Source organism: Lissotriton helveticus, chromosome 4_1 (assembly GCF_964261635.1).
Source record: "Lissotriton helveticus chromosome 4_1, aLisHel1.1, whole genome shotgun sequence".
NCBI classification, from domain to species: domain Eukaryota; kingdom Metazoa; phylum Chordata; class Amphibia; order Caudata; family Salamandridae; genus Lissotriton; species Lissotriton helveticus.
The window spans coordinates 174416177-174436489 of record NC_136063.1 but is presented as its reverse complement, the minus strand read 5'-3'; the positions used below and the strand labels follow the sequence as shown (position 1 = coordinate 174436489).

The window sequence follows — 20313 nt, the reverse complement described above, 5'->3', positions numbered from 1 at the left end:
GCGGAGGTGCTTTGTGGGACTGGTGATAAGTGGTGGTGCTCTACAGGACTGGTGGTAAGCAGTGGTGCTCCGCAGGACTGGTGGTAAGCAGTGGTGCTCCGCAGGACTGGGGGCAAGCAGTGGTGCTCTGGGCTGGTGGTAAGCAGTGGTGCTCCACAGGACTGGTGGCAAGCAGTGGTGCTCTGGGCTGGTGGTAAGCAGTTGTGCTCTGCAGGACTGGTGGTAAGCACTGGTTCTCCGTAAGACTGGTGGTAAGTGGTGGTGCTCCTCAGGAGTGGTGGAAATTGGGGGTGTTCCGCAGGACTGGTGGTAAGCGGTGGTGCTCTGCAGGGCTGGTGGTAAGCGGAGATTGGCTGCCACCACTTCATCAGGCTAGAGTAAGACTGATGACCGGTGGCAGATGATTATTAATGCCTCTTACCAGGCTATTTTACTACTACCCCTGGCAGAGGGACTTCCTACTGCCCTTGAGGAAAACCCACTCTGTCCCCCAAAGTGAAGTGAAGTTTTTTGCTTAACCCTGGGTGTGGATGGTGTGCTTGAGAAGATGAGAGGGGTTCATGTATTGCACCAGCGGTGGATTCTTTGAAGACACACTGATTCCAGCCCCATGTGGAAGCTCCTCTCTCGGTTGTCCTTCTTTATGGAAAACAAGATATCCTACAGTTAGCTTCCCATCGGAATCCCTACAGCTTATCTGGGAAAACCATGTATTCTGTCAGCCCTGGAGAACTGCCTGAGACAAGGCACTGGCTGCAACTAGGCACTTCCCCTGATCTGTCCAACAACAGCTCATACCTGCTTGGGGTGATGGGTTTCTGACAGCCAATACACATCCAAGTAACCTTGTTGCGCCTACTCCTGTGATTGAATATCACAAGCACTACAAAGTGGTCGCAGCTGCTGTCTGCTCTGATTGGCTGGGCCTGCCAGCTCACCAGTCTTGCTGTCTTTTACATGAGTAAAACACGCGTTTTTGTCCAAGGACCCACTTTCTATTTAGCAGAAAGGTAAAAACACAGTTGCCTACTTCTGGGCAAAAAAAGTACAGAGACTAAAAGCATCAACTCTTGCCCTCGTAAACTTTTTCCCTCCATCTTTCCGCCCACATCGTTCTATTTGCTGCCTCTTTTTAACAAGTGCTTGGAGAGGCCTTCATCAATAGAAAACATTTCAAGGTCACCCCGAGTAAGAGCAGTTTTACAGCTGATGGCAAACACCGAAACCCATTAGCGAGCTCCCTTCAGGGGGAGCTGGGCCCAGTCCATGGGCGGTGAAGAGGGCACAGTTTGAAGTTTTCTTTCACCCATTCTGAGTCCTATTATGAGAAGTGTTACGTCATCATGGCAAATAATAAATCTGCTGAAAAGATTACTTATTATAGTATTGACGGTGAAAAGCAAACACGTCCTGTGGACGGCGAATGGGATATAAGTGCGTGGGGATGAAGGACTTCAGTTACTTACCGGATCGTCATCAAATCTCGCGATGAAGGCGCCGTCCATCCTGCTGCTGGCCGCGGCTCTCCTCCAAGCAACAGGTCAGGATATCAAACAGAGATGCAAACAGGGCTTTAATTGGGCCGGGTCTCAACGGGGCTGAGCACCGGCAGTTTTTTAAAGGGGGCCTCGAAACGGGTCTCTATCGGGCTCTGTTTTGTGCACAGGCGGTCCGTGTTTTTTCCGGACTACAATGACAGCAGACACATGGACGTGTGCAGCTCACACTGCTCACTTCTGATGACTGGAGAAGTTACGCCATGAGTGACGTCATGCCAGGTGAGCGTTGTAGGGGAAGGGAAATCTTCTAAAGAGAGTCATTTTCTCTCTGGATGTCCCTTCTCTTATTGAAACTCAGGTGGTGTCACCAGGGATTTAAGTGGACGCTTTTTCAATATTCTACACAAGCCACGGTTTCTGCTTATTTATCTTATGCAACTAACAATCATTGACAAAGCCAATAGTCCTGACTTCTTGGAGGTACGATGGTACTTGTATCATATATCCGGATGAAATAACAGACACAGCAAAATACACGTTGGGTGGCACACTATGCTAAGCACAGATTTTTAGCATACATGTTTTTAAGCCACGCCCTAAATAGATTGTCCACGCCCCTTTTCGAGACCTCCTAGTTTTTCATCCCACTTAAAGCCCTGGATGCAAATGTATAAATGATAGATTATTCGTGTATGCATTGTTCTGTTAGGTCTAAGTCATGTAGAGGAGGCAAATGCAGGCCTATGTCATGATTATTCACAAAATACTTCATATATGGAATAAATTATGACATACTGTACAATGTATGGACCAGTATAATAGCAAGGATGCAACAACCCTTAATGCAAGCAAGACAAGGCATCAAGCTTCCTGGTTAAATTAGTTTAAAAAACAGCTATAATTTCGGAGTAACAAGCTACTAAGAGTACTGCACCCCGGTGCCACTACGCCTGCTTAACCACTATTGATAACTGTGCCCCTGAAACGGCTACAGAACCAGAGAAACAAGGCATCCGTTCCTTTATAAAATCATAGAACTCAGAGGTGGCTTGTGATATTATTCTTTTGAACACAAGAGGGTATTTTAATCTGTATAATACATGGTGACTCCATTAGTGTCTCCCAAAATCCTATTATATATTTGGCATCTTGCTGTTTCTCTCGTAAGAAGTATATTAGTTACAAATAAGTGGAATAGATGTGGAGTCTGTAGTGTAAAATAAGCAAAATGTGCAGCTTGTAAATGGAATTGTGAATAGTGGGTTTTTTTCTGTGTTAATTCTAGCGTATGTATTGGCCTATCAGTAGTGCAAGTTGTTTCCCGCTTTTCCGATGTCGAGGCATTTGCTTATTCTTTTCCCATAAATTGGCAATATGTCTTCCTGAAAGCTAATACAGTATGGGCAAAAAGACAGGAATAGCGCGAGCGAAATAGTGTGCACACCCCTACGAATTTGTTATAAACATATTGTGAGCATTTTTATCTAGGTTACTAGCAAGGCTTGCTTTAAGATTTTGTGTTCTCCCTGATTGAACGCCAGCAATATAGTAAATCGACACACTGCCTTGCTTTTCCACTCCTCAGAGTCAGACCATAAATACATTTTGAGGAAATAAAGAGAACTGAGAAGCTGCTTTTATTGGAACAAACTTTTACCTTATGTGACATACATTGGCACAAACGTCACACTTGTCAAGCAAAAGATGAAAACTGGAAAAATGTCACCAATTTGAGCGGAAAGTAAATCCAAGAAAACACTTTGCACGAGTTTATGTCAGTTTCAGTGACATTGCACCTGTGCAAAGTGTACGCATGTCTGGACCGACGTTTAAAGAGCAGGTGGAAGGAAGAGTTGTAGATTGATTTAAGTCGGAGGGAGTAAGCAGGCAGGAGTAACAGCGAAAGGTGGAGTAAGATGGAGAGCTGTAGTGTCATTAGAATCATAGATGAACTTAGGTTATGAATGTTATCCCGCTGGAAGCAGCTTTGGAGGGCGGGGTCAAAGGTTATGTTTACATTGCGGGGGTGTGGGGGAAAAAGTAAAGATAAGATAGTGGAGTGAAAATGGTGAGTTGGTCTGGAATAGTGGCATAGTAATTGAGCAGTGTTCCCCAATGCAAGCATGTGCCACCCTGTGCCTTGGTTTGATGGTCAAGACTGCCATAGTCGGGGTGCGTTAGGCCCCGCACACCCCTCGGACCTGGTGCCACTGCACCTGCTGCTCTAACCATATGTAAGCCGCAAGAGGCGTGGGATGGAAGCTGAGAAGACTAGAATGTCACTTTTGAACATGTTATGGTGAAATGGGAGAGAAATTACCGAGGAGCTGGTAGAGGTGAGGATGGAAAAATATCTTTGTTTAGGAGAACGGAATGAGAAAAGGGAGATATGAGAATCAACAGCATAAGACATTATGGCGGGCCACAAGAGGAATGACAGCCAAGGGAGCAGCCAGGAAAGTAAAATGCCCCACTTGAAACATGGCTCCAATGGCAGTGAGCACGCAAAGCCAGCAAATATAACACTCCAAGTTTCATCCTCCAACCATCATCCACCTATTCATCCATTCACCTTTATCTAATCATGCACCAATCTGTCCATCTCTTCACCTCTCTGTAATCACAGACGCATGTGTTGGGTGGGTGGTGGCATGCACCCAGTGTCTTTGCTTGGCTCTTGTTTGAGGTGTTGGTGCACATCAGCTTTTGGTGGAGTTGCAAAGAAAGTGTTGCTGCTGGTTGTGGGCATAACATTCCTGTGTTGTTAGCAAAACGGTGCCCCTGTGCCATGTTTGATTTTTGTATGGACTGCTGGTCCATGGGTATCCACTGTGCAGCAGGTGAAGTGGAACCTGTGCCCAGGGGTGTGATGGGTTGAGTGCCTCGTGGTTATGGCTGAAGGCACCGAAGGCATAAGGTCCATGACACCCCTGCCTTGCTACGGTGGCCTGCACCGTGTTTATCCCACAGGGACCTTGCACTCTGTGGGTACACTTGAGGTGAGCCCTATTTTTAATGACACAGGTCTCGAGCTCTACGACCCATGGGCTGAACCCAAAGCGCATCTTCACGCGTAGGCCGCGGTGAACGCATGTGCTCGCAGAGCTAAGCGTTGAACATGCGCCATGAGTGTGGCGTGAGATGATCAGTACCTTTCAGTACCCCTCTGGTGTCCCTCATCTGGGGTCATTACTACTCCATCATGGCATGTGGTGAGCTGTGTGGGGAGTGTTGCACAAGTAGGTCCCCGAATATGTGCAGACTCAGTGTTGTGTTCTGGAGGATACGGTGATGGCTGCATAAATGGTGCTTTCCTTCAAGTTGCTGTTCTCCTTTGTGGCAAGGATGTGACACCCCCCCATGCCGGTGTCCCTTGGGGTCCTCCTCACCTCTAAACATGCAAGGGTACAATTGGCTGGGTCGGCAGGTGGTATGGAACCATTTGCTGGAAAGCCCACCTCTACCCAGTAGCATTGCCGGACCTCCCCTTACCCAGTGATATGTGCCAAGCATTGTCAGTGATGAGAGATCTTGGCTGAGGAGGCAATCTACATCCCAGTGACCATTCCGTGCCCGCCCTCCTGGCAAGGCAGCGTACATCTATGGCAGGTACCATCTTTCCTGATATGGAGAGTGTTTGAAATGTAGAAATTCAGAGAAATCACAGGCTTTATTACGCTCCTTAGTTTTCCCAGACAGCAAACAAAGGATGTCAGCCGTCCCATCCTATCAGAATGGGTGTTTCTGTGCCCTCCGTTCACCAAACCCAGGGAGATGCTTACCATGGAGAGGATTCTGCTTGCTACTGAACTGCCTTCAGACCAGGGCCATGACTTAGAACTGGGGAGTCACTGTTGCAGTGCTATAAGAGTGGAGAAGCAGGCTCCTGGGCAGGGGATTAAAGGCCAAGTCCATGTGATTGAAGCCTCTGTGGAGCTTGTCTTGATAGAGTGAGGCATTCTGTAAACACAAGGACCTTGCAGCCAGGTGGCTACAACCACCCCAGGAGATCCAAGCTCTGCAGAGAAAGCCTTCTAGGGCTGTGAGTATGTTAAGCAGGCATGCTTCCGACCTATCTGGTACCATCTCTGACTTTAGCTTGTATCTTCCACTTTCAGCCCCAGGAAGATACAGATGTTTGTAAGTCTTCAGTCTAGGCTGTGATGAAGTGTTCAGGTGCATAAAGCCAGTTTCACAGATGCTTTCCTTCGGGCCCTTCTTGTTCTAGAGTTGTATTCCATCTAGGGCTGGAGTTAACGCGCATTGGTGGTCCAGTAGTTACAGTGGGTTCTCCGGTTCCATGGATGCCTCTGCTTACAGAACATCCTAACTGTGACTTGCCTGGCAGAAGATACAAGAGTGTGAAGTTCAGTATCCTCTGAAGAACTTACTCTGTTGAAAGCCCCACTGAAGCCCCATTCTCCTGCTCGGACCTTATACACATGCCATATGCTAAAATATGGGCTGAGCTCAGAATGTTGAATATGTCTTCATCTTCAGCTCTGTTTCTGCCATAAATGGTTATAGTCTTATTATTTGTGCCCTCCCACTTCACCAATATTACTTTCAAGACTACATCAACAGGAAGACCACTCTTGCACAAATACACAACATTTGATGAGAACCTGTATGCTTTTCTTGTTTTCTATCATAGAGCTGAAATATGCTACCTACATAGAGGATCCTTCATTACTGCATGCATCTGGGAAATTTGATGATAGGTTTTTAGAGTCAGACAAATGGATCAAAAGTCATGTCAGACTTGGAAAGCAAAGGCAGTCACGCAATCCCTGCGGGAGAGACAGCCCAACCATGCTCGAGAGAGCAAGAACTAGTATGACCGTCCGTGGCAGAAGGAGGCTTGCGACTGTACATCAAACGACTTAGGTGCCAGTTAAGGATCTCCAAGAGTCAACTACAGTCCCTGCGAGTGGGAGTAGGGGATGATTTCAGCAGCTCCTGAAAGGATGCTCAGGGTAATTCTAGGTGGTGGCCTGGCCATCATGCAAAAACTAACAGACCCCTCACCTCTGATAGCCCCTCACCCTCTACAGCCCCCTCACCTTCTACAGTCCCCTCACCTCCTACAGCCCCTCACCTCCTACAGCCCCTCACCTCCTACAGCCCTTTCACCCTCTACAGGCCCCTCGCCTCCTACAGCCCTCTCACCTCCTACAGCCCCTCACCTTCTACAGCCCTTTCACCCTCTACAGGCCCCTCACCTCCTACAGCCCTCTCACCTCCTACAGGCCCCTCACCTTCTACAGCCCCATACCTCCTACAGCCCCTCACCTCCTACAGCCCCCACACCTCCTACAGCCCCTCACCTCCTACAGCCCCCTCACCTCCTACAGCCCCTCACCTCCTACAGCCCTTTCACCCTCTACAGCCCCCTCACCTCCTACAGCCCCCTCACCTCCTACAGCCCTTTCACCCTCTACAGCCCCCCTCACCTCCTACAGCCCCTCACCTCCTACAGCCCCTCACCTCCTACAGCCCCCCTCAACTCCTACAGCCCCTCACCTCCTACACCCCCCTCACCTCCCACAGCCCTTCACCTCCTACAGCCCGTCACCTCCTACAGCCCTTTCACCCTCTACAGCCCCCCTCACCTCCTACAGCCCCTCACCTCCTACATCCCCTCACCTCCTACAGCCCCTCACCTCCTACAGCCCCCTCACCTCCCACAGCCCTTCACCTCCTACAGCCCCTCACCTCCTACAGCCCTTTCACCCTCTACAGCCCCCTAACCTCCTACAGCCCCTCACCCTCTACAGCCCCCCTCACCTTCTACACCCCCTCACCCTCTACAGCCCCCCTCACCTTCTACAGCCCTTCACCTCCTACAGCCCCTCACCCTCTACACCCCCTCACCTCCTACTGCCCCTCACCTCCTACAGCCCCCACACCTCCTACAGCCCCTCACCTCCTACAGCCCCTCACCTCCTACAGCCCCTCACCTCCTACAGCCCCCTCACCTCCTACAGCCCCCTCACCTCCTACAGTCCCTCACCTCCTACAGCCCCTCACCTCCTACAGCCCCTCACCTCCTACAGCCCCCCTCACCTCCTACAGCCCCTCACCTCCTACAGCCCCCTCACCTCCTACAGCCCTTCACCTCCTACAGCCCGTCACCTCCTACAGCCCTTTCACCCTCTACAGCCCCCCTCACCTCCTACAGCCCCTCACCTCCTACATCCCCTCACCTCCTACAACCCCTCACCTCCTACACTCCTCCTCACCTCCTACAGCCCCTCACCTCCTACAGCCCTTTCACCCTCTACAGCTCCCCTCACCTCCTACAGCCCCTCACCTCCTACAGCCCCTCACCTCCTACAGCCCCTCACCTCCTACAGCCCCCCTCACCTCCTACAGCCCCCCTCACTTCCTACAGCCCGTCACCTCCTACAGCCCCCCTCACATCCTACAGCCCCTCACCTCCTACAGCCCCTCACCTCCTACAGCCCCCCTCACCTCCTACAGCCCCTCACCTCCTACACCCCCTCACCTCCTACAGCCCTTTCACCCTCTACAGCCCCCCTAACCTCCTACAGCCCCTCACCTCCTACAGCCCCTCACCTCCTACAGCCCCTCACCTCCTACAGCCCCCCTCACCTCCTACAGCCCCTCACCTCCTACAGCCCCCTCACCTCCTACAGCCCTTCACCTCCTACAGCCCGTCACCTCCTACAGCCCTTTCACCCTCTACAGCCCCCCTCACCTCCTACAGCCCCTCACCTCCTACATCCCCTCACCTCCTACAACCCCTCACCTCCTACACTCCTCCTCACCTCCTACAGCCCCTCACCTCCTACAGCCCTTTCACCCTCTACAGCTCCCCTCACCTCCTACAGCCCCTCACCTCCTACAGCCCCTCACCTCCTACAGCCCCTCACCTCCTACAGCCCCCCTCACCTCCTACAGCCCCCCTCACTTCCTACAGCCCGTCACCTCCTACAGCCCCCCTCACATCCTACAGCCCCTCACCTCCTACAGCCCCTCACCTCCTACAGCCCCCCTCACCTCCTACAGCCCCTCACCTCCTACACCCCCTCACCTCCTACAGCCCTTTCACCCTCTACAGCCCCCCTAACCTCCTACAGCCCCTCACCTCCTTCAGACCCTCACCTCCTACAGCCCTTTCACCCTCGTCAGCCCCCTCACCTCCTACAACTACTCACCTCCTACAGCCCCTCACCTCCTACAGCCCCTCACCTCCTGCAGCCCCCTCACCTCCTACAGCCCCCTCACCTCCTACAGTCCCCTCACCCTCTAGAGCCCCCCTCACCTCCTACAACCACTCACCTCCTACAGCCCCTCACCTCCTACAGCCCCTCACCTCCTACAGTCCCCTCACCCCCTACAGCCCCCTCACCTCCTACAGTCCCCTCACCTCCTACAGCCCCCTCACCTCCTACAGTCCCCTCAGCTCCTACAGCCCTTCCCCTCCTACAGCCCGTCACCTCCTACATCCCTTTCACCCTCTACAGACCCCCTAACCTCCTACAGCCCCTCACCTCCTACAGCCCCTTCACCTCCTACAGCCCCTCACCTCCTACAGCCCCCTCACCTCCTACAGCCCCTCACCTCCTACAGCCCCCTCACCTCCTACAGCCCCCTCACCTCCTACAGCCCCTCACCTCCTACAGCCCCTAACCTCCTACAGTCCCCTCACCTCCTACAGCCCCTCTCCTCCTACAGCCCCCTCACCTCCTACAGTCCCCTCACCCCCTACAGCCCGTCACCTCCTACAGCCCCCTCACCTCCTACAGCCCCCTCACCTCCTACAGCCCCTCACCTCCTACAGCCTCCTCACCTCCTACAGTCCCCTCACCTCCTACAGCCCCCTCACCTCCTACAGTCCCCTCACCTCCTACATCCCCTCACCTCCTACAGCCCCTCACCTCCTACAGCCCCCTCACCTCCTACAGCCCCCTCACCTCCTACAGCCCCTCACCTCCTACAGCCCCTCACCTCCTACAGCCTCCTCACCTCCTACAGTCCCCTCACCTCCTACATCCCCTCACCTCCTACAGCCCCCTCACCTCCTACATCCCCTCACCTCCTACAGCCCCTCACCTCCTACAGCCCCTAACCTCCTATAGCCCCCTCACCTCCTACAGCCCCTCACCTCCTACAGCCCCTCGCCCTCTACAGCACCCCTCACCTCCTACAGCCCCCTCACCTCCTACAGCCCCCTCACCTCCTACAGCCCCTCGCCACTCACCTCCTACAGCCCCTCACCTCCTACAGCCCCCTCACCTCCTACAGTCCCCTCACCTCCTACAGCCCCTCTCCTCCTACAGCCCCCTCACCCCCTACAGCCCCCTCACCTCCTACAGTCCCCTCACCTCCTACAGCCCCTCTCCTCCTACAGCCCCCTCACCTCCTACAGTCCCCTCACCTCCTACAGCCCCTCTCCTCCTACAGCCCCCTCACCTTCTACAGCCCCTCACCTCCTACAGCCCCCTCACCTCCTACAGTCCCCTCACCTCCTACAGCCCCCTCACCTCCTACAGCCCCCTCACCTCCTACAGCCCCTCACCTCCTACAGCCTCCTCACCTCCTACAGTCCCCTCACCTACTACAGCCCCTCACCTCCTACAGCCCCTCACCTCCTACAGCCACCTCACCTCCTACAGTCCCCTCACCCCCTACAGCCCGTCACCTCCTACAGCCCCCTCACCTCCTACAGCCCCCTCACCTCCTACAGCCCCCTCACCTCCTACAGCCCCCTCACCTCCTACAGCCCCTCACCTCCTACAGCCCCTCACCTCCTACAGCCCCCTCACCCTCTACAGCCCCTCACCCTCTACAGCACCCCTCACCTCCTACAGCCCCCTCACCTCCTACAGCCCCCTCACCTCCTACAGCCCCTCACCTCCTACAGCCCCCTCACCCTCTACAGCCCCTCACCCTCTACAGCACCCCTCACCTCCTACAGCCCCCTCACCTCCTACAGCCCCCTCACCTCCTACAGCCCCTCACCTCCTACAGCCCCTCACCTCCTACAGCCCCCTCACCTCCTACAGTCCCCTCACCTCCTACAGCCCCCTCACCTCCTACAGCCCCTCACGTCCTACAGCCCCTCACCTCCTACAGCCCCCTCACCTCCTACAATCCCCTCACCTCCTACAGCCCCCTCACCTCCTACAGTCCCCTCACCTCCTACAGCCCCCTCCCCCTCTACAGCCCGTCACCTCCTACAGCCCCCTCACCTCCTACAGTCCCCTCACCTCCTACAGCCCCCTCACCCCCTACAGCCCGTCACCTCCTACAACCCCTTCAGATATATTACTGTAATACAGTACTGCGGAGACAGGGTTGTTATAGTTCCTGGACTGAAAAACTCTCCAGTGCCAATCGTGGGTATGTGCTTATTATAAAAACAGTGTAACGCCATGCTAAAATAAAACTATTTTGCAAAAATATTGGCATGGCTGCTCTGTAGACATCATCTCGAATGTTTCTTTTAATTAGGAGCCTATGGCAGGAACTCCGTGAATCCCATATAGATTGTATGATCTTCTGTGGATCATACTGAGATCACAGAAAGCCGCAATGCCCCATCCTTTTCAAGAAACAAATAGTGGCCATTCGTTCAGTTTTTGAGGTCCTGGGTGGGCCACAAGCTTGTACTTGAATAAGAATTTGTTAAAAATCTTCCATATTCTTTTTTTGAAATGGTAATTCTTCTTCTAGAATACAGCTCTAAAATACTTTTGAAGCATTTAACTTGGTAGGTGCAGCATTAGGTTTATATTGCAAATGGTGAAAATTTTGTCGTTTACTGAATTCCCTATTTTTTTAATTGCCTTCTCATAAAAACACAGGTCGTGGCTCTAAAATATTTAGCTAGGACAACCTCAGGACTAGCGTGGATCTCGACATGACTGGCATATTTCAAATAATGTTGCTGAGGTAGCACTGTACAATCTCAACTTCCTACCAAAACCTCCCTATTCCAACGTGAACACGCATGCCAATTAATGGCGCACTCACTGTTTTGAAAGAATTCTGCTGTCTTGAGACTGGACCTGACGCCTCCCATCCTGCAGGTGGCAGTGTTTAATGCTACAGAGGGCAGACGAGCCCATGTTTATGTTGGTGCCGAAAAATGCAGTGTAATTGTGGTCTGACAGCATACCAAGGCAGGCAGTTAAGATAACAGCTTGTTAGTTACCCGAAAAGCTGTAGAGTTTGTTTGCCCTTCCCTCCAGATATGTGTGAGAGGCAGTGCTTAATTTGTAAAAAAAAAAACATACGTGTCAGGGCTCTCGTCAGGAGGCCACTGCAGCTTGCACCACACATTGCCCCAGCCATGCTGCCAATGACAGTAACAACACAAGTACTAACCATCACACTCCAACACGTGTAACAGTTCAGACTATTCCAGACCCTCAAAGCTGTAACAATGGCTTGGGCAGCAGGTAATAGTCATTTTTAATGTATATTGAATTAATAATTGAATGTAGTTCTGCTTGTCTCTAAATTAGCCAGACACCGCCACCTTGTGGCAGACTGTCACAAGTGCCGGTGTTGACAATTAAGTGCTGGTGACAAGCACCAAAAACTACCGGCTGAAATTAAACACTGGTGAGTGCCTATAACTGAGCTTGAGGACTGTAACCAGAGCTACCCAGAAGGAAGGATGATGCAAGAGCTGATGGGGTAGCGAGTTCTTGGCTGACCAGGAAGTTGTCTGATAAGTTGGCCGTATGTGCCTGGTAGTCCATGAAAGAGTGGAACCTTCCAATAGCAATGCATTTTTGGTTAGATTTTTACTCGTCTCTAATAATAGCCCATGCCCAGCAAAATCCCCCATTGGTGGTAAGGTTGAACATCACCTCTGGAGGTAGAGACCTTAATAATCCAGTCCACCCAGCCTGAAGGACCAGACCGGAGGCAACCCAAGGGCTGAACGGCCAGGCCCCAGGCATTGTTGAGCCAACCCTAGACAGATTCCCCAACACTCTTCATGTGGAGCAGCCCATCTTTCTGAGGCACATGGATGCACAGAATCCTGAGAGGGATTGTCCTGACCAGGACCCAGAGTTTCTTGGTGGGCACTGATCTGGCGACATGCAGCAAGACACCACTAAGAGCCAACCCTATGGGCGAATGCCTGACAGAGTTGGGAGCTTTGATTCTTGCCCAAAGGTTCTGCGCTGCACTACGTGTCAGGAAGAGTGCAGGAAAGTGCATATCTACTGAGATATGTCACTATTATGCACTGTCCCTAACACTGGTACACAATTAAGCTGCTGAGCGCCACACACCACCTTTGTGACATAGTGCAAATGTAACTGATTGAGTCTTAGGTACAAAACACTATGCCTAGAGAAATGTAAGAAAAAAATCCCACATTGTATGTGTTTAGTACAGTGCAGCACACAGGCACAGTTAGAAAAGGTATGATAAATAAAAGTATTTCTCCTTTTCAGCGCCTGCTTTCACTGGGCGTTATATTTTGGTGCATCACTCTGCCTACTATTCTTAGTGGATAGGGTTTTGCATCAAAATCCATGAGTGGCTGCACAGGAATGCTCCCTTAGTGCAGACTTTCAGTCAACTTTCTAGTGCAAAACATGTGCGCTGGAAAGTGAATCCAAAGAAACCCCATTTTGCTCAGGTTTACGTCACTTATGCGTCACAAACCCAGTACAAAAAGTGTGTAAGTCTGGCTCTACATTTAGTAGCATTTGATCACAGGCCTGATATCTAACTTGGCCCTAGCAGCATCGTGGCCTAGGTTGCACATCTGCTTATAGTATTAGTTGTTGAATCCATTAGTTACTCTGTTACCACCATAACTAGGTGTACAACTCTTCAGGAGCAATATTGACACCCAGAATAAATTCTGTTCGCTTCCGTGTAATCGATCAGGTAGGAGAGATGTTACTACACTGGTGTGTGTGAGCCACTATGGCTGACAGAACAGTTGTTTACGTGTACCCCAGTACATGTCGTACGCAGTCTTCTGAAGAGCCTTTGTTGGTTCCTTACTCGTTGACCTTCGCCGACGGTAGCATTCAGTATGGCTCCCCACCTTCTTGTGAGTGTCATTGTTATTGGTAGGATGCACAATAAAGGATTTTCATAACCTGCAATTAAAAATAAGTTACTTGGGGCCAGATGTAGGTCTCCCAATACCGGTCGGTAACGGCCGAAATTGGCTCGGAATTTACAGAATCGGTATATTTACCGATTCGGTAAATTTACCGCCTCGGTATTTTTCCGAATCGGTAAATATACCGATTCTGTAAATCCATATGTAGGTAGCTCAGTTTGCAGTGCCACAGGCACTTAGGAATTCTTAATTTACCACCCAATCCTATTGGGTGGTAAAATACCTAATTCCAGTGTACATGCACATCTGTGCATGTACACCTATGCCATGTGGCACACAGACATGCCCTTTGGGAAGCTACAGGGTGTCAAAGTGACACCCCGTTCCCCCTGCCAGGATTCGGTATTCGGTAAATACCGATTCGGTATTTCCCATTGATTCCTATGGGCTTCAAGGCCCATAGGAATCAATGGGAAATACCGAATCGGTATTTACCGAATCGGTAAATACCGAATATTACAGAATCGGTAATTGTAAAATAAAAATTACCTACATCTGCCTACTTCCAATTTACCTACTCTTAAATACCGAATCGGTATGAATCGGTATTTAAGAGTAGGTAAATGGGAATTACCTACATCTGTCCCTTGGGTCTTTGTTGGAAACCATGAAATGTCCAGGTTTACCTGAACCAAACCTGAATGAAGAGAAGTGATACTGAGAAATACTTATCTGCTCAGAAGCAGCAAATAAAAGAGGAAGATAATAGGAGTCATTTATATGGACTTGAGAGTTCTGTTTTACTTTGTGATATACTAGTGTTCTGTTATTGGAACTTTTAATGGTTGCTGCTCAGAAGCTGGTGAATAAAAGTTGTATGCATAGTGCTCGCCTCCTGTCATGCCGTAAAGCTGAGGAGCAGCGTTCATGGAGCAGTACACCAGTGGGTGGGGACACACGGCTATATATGGAGGTCGTTAGGCACAGCCCATTAAGAAACGCTCATTGATGGGGTTTTTTGTTTTCTCCATTTCCTTAGGTCAATCCATCGTGAAAGAGGAAACAGATAATGTTTTTGAGATCACTGATGCCGGGAGAACCATAGATGTTTTGCCTGCCGGGGAAGTCACCGAAGCCACTAGAGCTACAGAAGCCACAACAACAACAAATGCCAAGGTGCCAGGAAACAATGTGAAGATAAATACCAAAGGTACCCTATTAAATGGCAGCCTGCAATGCCACTGGAAAATGAATCAGGGGATCAGAGTTCATTATGTATTTTTTATTTTCCAATCTGTGGAATGGGCACACAACCACCACCTCCTGTATATGCATGCTTGTGCATTTGGTATGTGCCCAGATCTTCTATGAGAAAATGGTGGGAGCCAAATGGGAAGTTGGCAGTAAGTTTAGGAGTTTGGACACAGGACACAGAGACCTCTGTTTACGTCACTAAGTATCAATATTTACAGTGTCACCGTTTAGAAGGTTGGTCAATCATAGTAGTTTGTTACTGTGTGGCTGACTGGGGTACGTTGTCCTGACATGGTCAGACATTTGTTGATGAGGCAGCAAGCATTGCTATATTGATCTCTTAGTGGTACTTAGGTCTTAAGGCCTCATTTAGAGCGTGCAAATAACATTCCAAAACACAGGAGCTGACAGGACGAATGCTTGCAAATAATCAAAACCACTGGCAATCACTCAGAGGAGCATTCCAAGTTATAGCGTTTTGCCCACTGTGCCACTGTAGACAGCGACCGGCCTTATATTGATCAGTACTAATCTTTCACCTCATGGACTATCCCTTCTTGAATTAGCGGGCAAGACCTCTCTCAAAGGGAACAGAATCAACCCCAGACTGGTTTCGGCCTTGCCAGTGAGATTTAGCTTGGAGCTCGTTTCACAGTCAGCCAGTGAGCAGGAGACCCATATCTAAATTGATTACCCGCTGCGCGTTCGATAACTACGATATTAAAAGCTGAAGTGTGACCTCGCTATAGAATGCTTATTGTAGAGGAAGGATTCTGCTCTGATTTTATTTAGTCTGTGTTCTTGAAGTGTCATAAAGTGTTTTAGCAGCAGAATTGAGTTTTTTAGCCCGCATTTGCGCTGCACTTAGCTGACCAAGGTGTGCCGGTGTACTTCTGCCGTTGGAGCAAGTCACCTAAAAAAACACCATCTTGGTCAGCAGTCTAGTCGTCAGGATCGCTTGTCACTACTTAAGAAGGGAAAGTGCAAGTGCGCACCCCGCGCACGCAGCGAGTGCGCCACCAGCACGCCAAAGGCAAGCCCGTCTGCGCCCGTCCGCGCACCGGCCGCACACAGCACCAGCCATGCTGCCAAAGTGAATCCTGATCAACATGGGAAAGCTGGTCTTCATTATTCGAGGGAGCGGTTAATAGCGATAGGTGAGCAATGGGGCGTGGGTCAAAAATACGAGGAAATGAAAGAATACGAAAAGTCCAGTTTGAGAAATACCAACTTAGACAATCTGAAATGTGGATTAATTAATGTTAGATCTTTCGTAAAACACCATCAGGAGATTTTCTCATTGTTAGAAGATCAGAATTTAGATGCACTATTCCTAACAGAAACTTGGGCACAACCGAATTCTGTGGTCAAGTTGGGTTTGGCTTGCCTCCGAGGCTACAAACTTTTTCACAAACCCAGATCTGTTGGGAGAGGTGGTGGAGCGGGACTGATACACAAAGACAAATGGAATTTTGCACCTATGGTGGTAGATGATATGGAGGGCATTGAATTACTAGGGTTCTCACTTAGCGATGCCAGTGGACAACTACTCTCTGGCATACTGTGCTACAGACCACGCAGAGGTGGAAGCCCCCAATACCAAGACTTGATTGACATTATATACAATACTAGCAGCCCGTCCCGACGTTGTCCGGGTATGAATTGCTGCCAGCCAGTAGTATATTGTTTTGTAGGATTTTGTTTTGATAGCATTTCTTATCTGTGACAGGCCTGTGAAACGCTCCGATTCACAGTGCACTGCTGATGCACTTAAGAGTGCGCGTTCAGTAGTGTGTGAACTCGAGTTTCCCTACTTTATTTTTCCTTGCAATATTATATAGCGCGAACTCGACAACATGGCATGAGCACAATTTACATTACAGAAGAACACATTCATTTGTGGTAGGCACGGGGAGACAAAGCGATTTGCCTGGAATCACAGGATGTTGAGCTGATGCCGAGATTCGAACGTAGCTCCCCAGCTCTAAAGTTCGCAATTCTAGAACTTGTGGCGGGAGGTGTGTCTAAAAGTGTATGTCGGTGCTGGCCATCAATAAGAGAGACCTGTGCATTTTTCAAATGGGTGGTGAAAAAATATGAGTATGTTGCTGGAGATGTGGGCCGCCGTGCCACCAATGTACTTACCGGGGGAGGGTAAACACCCATTATTCCGCAACTTTCTTTTTAACATACCATAACTCTTCATACTTTCATTACGAAAGTACCATGACTCCGCAATGCCATTATAATGCATGGCATTACATTTTATATGCTTTTACCACGCATACATTTATAACGAAATTCGTTGTAAATGCATGAATGGTAAAAGCATGTTTTTTTAATGTTTGGATAAGGTAAGTATGGGTATAGGGGTATATGTTTTGGGGTACTGAGGTATATGTTTTGGGGTGTTTGGGTATTTTAAGGGTTCAGATATAGTTTTGGGTTATGGGGTACAGGGGTAGTTTTAGGGTTTAGGGATAGGTATGGGTTTTGGGGTACAGGGGTATTTTTAAGGGTTCAGGGCTAGGTTTGGGTTTTGGGGTATAGAGGTATTTTTAGGGTTCAGTGGTAGGTTTGGGTTTTGGGGTACAGGGGTATTTTAAGGGTTCAGGGCTAGGTTTGGGTTTTGGGGTACAGGGGTATTTTTAGGGTTCAGGGCCAGGTTTGGGTTTTGGGGTACAGGGGTATTTAAGGGTTCAGGGGTAGGTTTGGGTTTTGGGGTACAGGGTTATTTTTAGGGTTCAGGGCTAGGTTTGTGTTTTGGGATACAGGGGTATTTTTAGGGTTATGGGGTAGGTTGGGGTTTTGGGGTACAGGGGTATTTTAAGGGTTCAGGGCTAGGTTTGGGTTTTGGGGTACAGGGGTATTTTAGGGTTCGGGGTAGGTTTTGGTTTTGGGGTACAGTGGTATTTTTAGGGTTCAGGGCTAGGTTCGAATTTTGGGTTACAGGGGTATTTTAGGGTTCAGGGGTAGGTTTGGGTTTTGCGGTACAGGGTTATTTTTAGGGTTCAGGGCTAGGTTTGGGTTTTGGGGTACAGGGGTATTTTTAGGGTTCAGGGGTAGGTTTGGGTTTTGGGGTATAGGGGTATTTTAAGGGTTCAGGGCTAGGTTTGGTTTTGGGGTACAGGGGTATTCTAGGGTTTGGGGGTAGGTTTGGGTTTTGGGGTACAGTGGTATTTTTAGGGTTCTGGGCTAGGTTTAGGTTTTGGGGTACAGGGGTAGGTTTGGGTTTTGAGGTACAGGGGTATTTATAGGGTTCAGGGCTAGGTTTTGGTTTTGGGGTACAGGGTATATTTATAGGGTTAAGATGGGTTAGTGTTTAAGGGTGTTAGGGTATTTTAAGGAGTAAGGGTGGGTTATGATTATGAGGTGCAGGGGTATTTAAAGGGAGCAAGGTGGGATTAGCACACGATATGAGACATGGCATGAAGGGCGGAACGTACCACACGCCCCCAGCGTTTGTCATGCCCCCAGTACACGCCCACAGCACACAAGGGACTACTTTGCTGGCACGGTTCTTCTACCTTTTAAATGTATATGGTGGGCGTCTGCATTGCCTATGTCCTTCTGCTGCAACTGCCCTTTCCAACGCTGTATTGGGTGTTGTGATTGGTGCTGTGGTTCCTGAGATTACCCGCCTCAAAGGTTTGGGCTCTCTCTTTATTACATTTATATAGATGTCACTAACACATTTGAGAACCATCATTTTAGGCGATTTGAATCTCTGGGATAATGGGATTTAAGAGCTGGCCTTGAAAGAATTACAGCAAGCCTGTGAGAACATAAACTTATAGCAACTAGTGTCACCCCCCCCATACATCAGGGAGGACATGTACTGGACCTCATATTTGCCAATCAATCGGAAGCAGAGGTGGGGGAAATTTGGCCACTATGTTGGACTGATCACTTTTTAATACAATTTGAATTAAGACTTCCCAAAACAGGTAAAAAAAGTCACCAATCAGGGTAATACTAGGTTGGGAAGAGAATGGTCTAAACTGCTAAAAACTGAAAAACTGCCACAACTTAATGATAAGAGTTCCTTCGATATCAGTAAAACAGTAGATGAAAACTACTTTAACTTGTGTTGACCAAATCACCCACACACTCGACCAACAGGCCCCATTAAAAATGTAAAAAGACAAGAAAAAAACATCAGCCCCATGGTATATTGAGGAGCTAAAGATATTAAGGAAAAAATGTAAGCAGGCAGAGAGAAAGTGGAGGACACGATATGAGGAAAAAGATAAAACAGCCTTGAAAACAGCATTGCACATTTATAAGGGAACAATTGTTAAGGCTAAGGCCAAGCACTATGAGGAAACCATTCTGACGGCACCTAATAAGGCTAAAACAATATTTAACATAGTGACGTACCTATCCAAACCAGATTCTGCAGAGAATAAGACTACACCCACTCAAGAACTATGTGATGAGCTGGCAGTGTTCTTCGAAGAAAAAATTAACAAAACTATAAGTGGTCTGAATATTAATATGGAAAAGGGGATGATTAGTAGAACCGATCTAGCTGAGTGACTTACAGTTGAAATACAGAAAGAGTAAATGGAGAAAGAGAAACAGTTAGTCCTGGAATCTTCTCAGACTCCCACAGAGGAGGATTTCAGAAAGAGAGCGGGCAGTATCTACTCTGGATCACCCCTGGATCCACTAACACATAGATTGTGGAAGGCCTTCAATTTGGAGCTTCTCCCCCAGCTTTACCAAATGTGCCGCCAGTCACACACTAGTGGTGTGGTCCCAGAATGCTGGAAGAAGGCAGTGGTGACCCCCTATTGAAAAAAGCAACACTGGACCCTCAACGTCCCTCCGACTATAGACCCATTTCCTTGTTACCCTATCCTGTAAAAATCCTGGAACTGGTGGTGAGCACAGCCCTTTCACAATTTTTAGCAGAAAATAATGTGCTGGATGAGGTCCAATTCGGGTTCCGACCTGCGCATGGTACATAAACAGCTCTGGTGACCGTTCTGGATGAACTCAGAATGTGTGCTGACTCAGGCCAGGTGGTCATATTAGTAATTTTGGACATGTCAGCGGCATTCGATACGGTCAATCACAATGCTTTGATCAAAAGGCTTGAGGAGTCTGGAATTGTGGGGAGAGCGTTGAACTGGTTTTGGTCCTACCTGTCAGGTAGACAGCAGGCAGTGGCCATGCCACCTTTCTTATCTCATAACAGCTCCATAAAGCACGGGGTCCCTCAAGGATCGGCAATAAGCCCAATTTTATTCAACATCTATCTGCGTCCACTCATTTCCTTAATTAAATCCTTTGGAATTGAAGTGGTGAACTATGCAGACGACACACAACTTGTCTTCTCATTAGAAGGTAACCAAGCTATACCATTGGCTAGGTTCCATGAGTGTATGCGAAGAACTGCGGAGTGGCTTGGGGATAATTCCCTACAATTCAACAGAGAGAGAACCGAGATTGTACAATGCACAACAAATAAAATACCTCACCCAC

The 20313-nt window shown here is 49.2% G+C and overlaps 1 protein-coding gene across 1 annotated transcript in view; it reads left to right on the top strand.

Annotated features, from left to right (window-relative positions):
• The first annotated feature begins 1481 nt into the window (after positions 1–1481).
• The window catches only part of LOC144827096 (uncharacterized), a 67757-nt gene continuing 48925 nt past the window's right edge, over positions 1482–20313 (top strand). The window contains exons 1-2 of the mRNA XM_078685539.1: positions 1482–1540; positions 14609–14779. Coding sequence (XP_078541665.1) covers positions 1489–1540; positions 14609–14779 — 223 coding nt within the window. The 5' untranslated portion in view covers positions 1482–1488. The remainder of the gene's footprint in view (positions 1541–14608; positions 14780–20313) is intronic.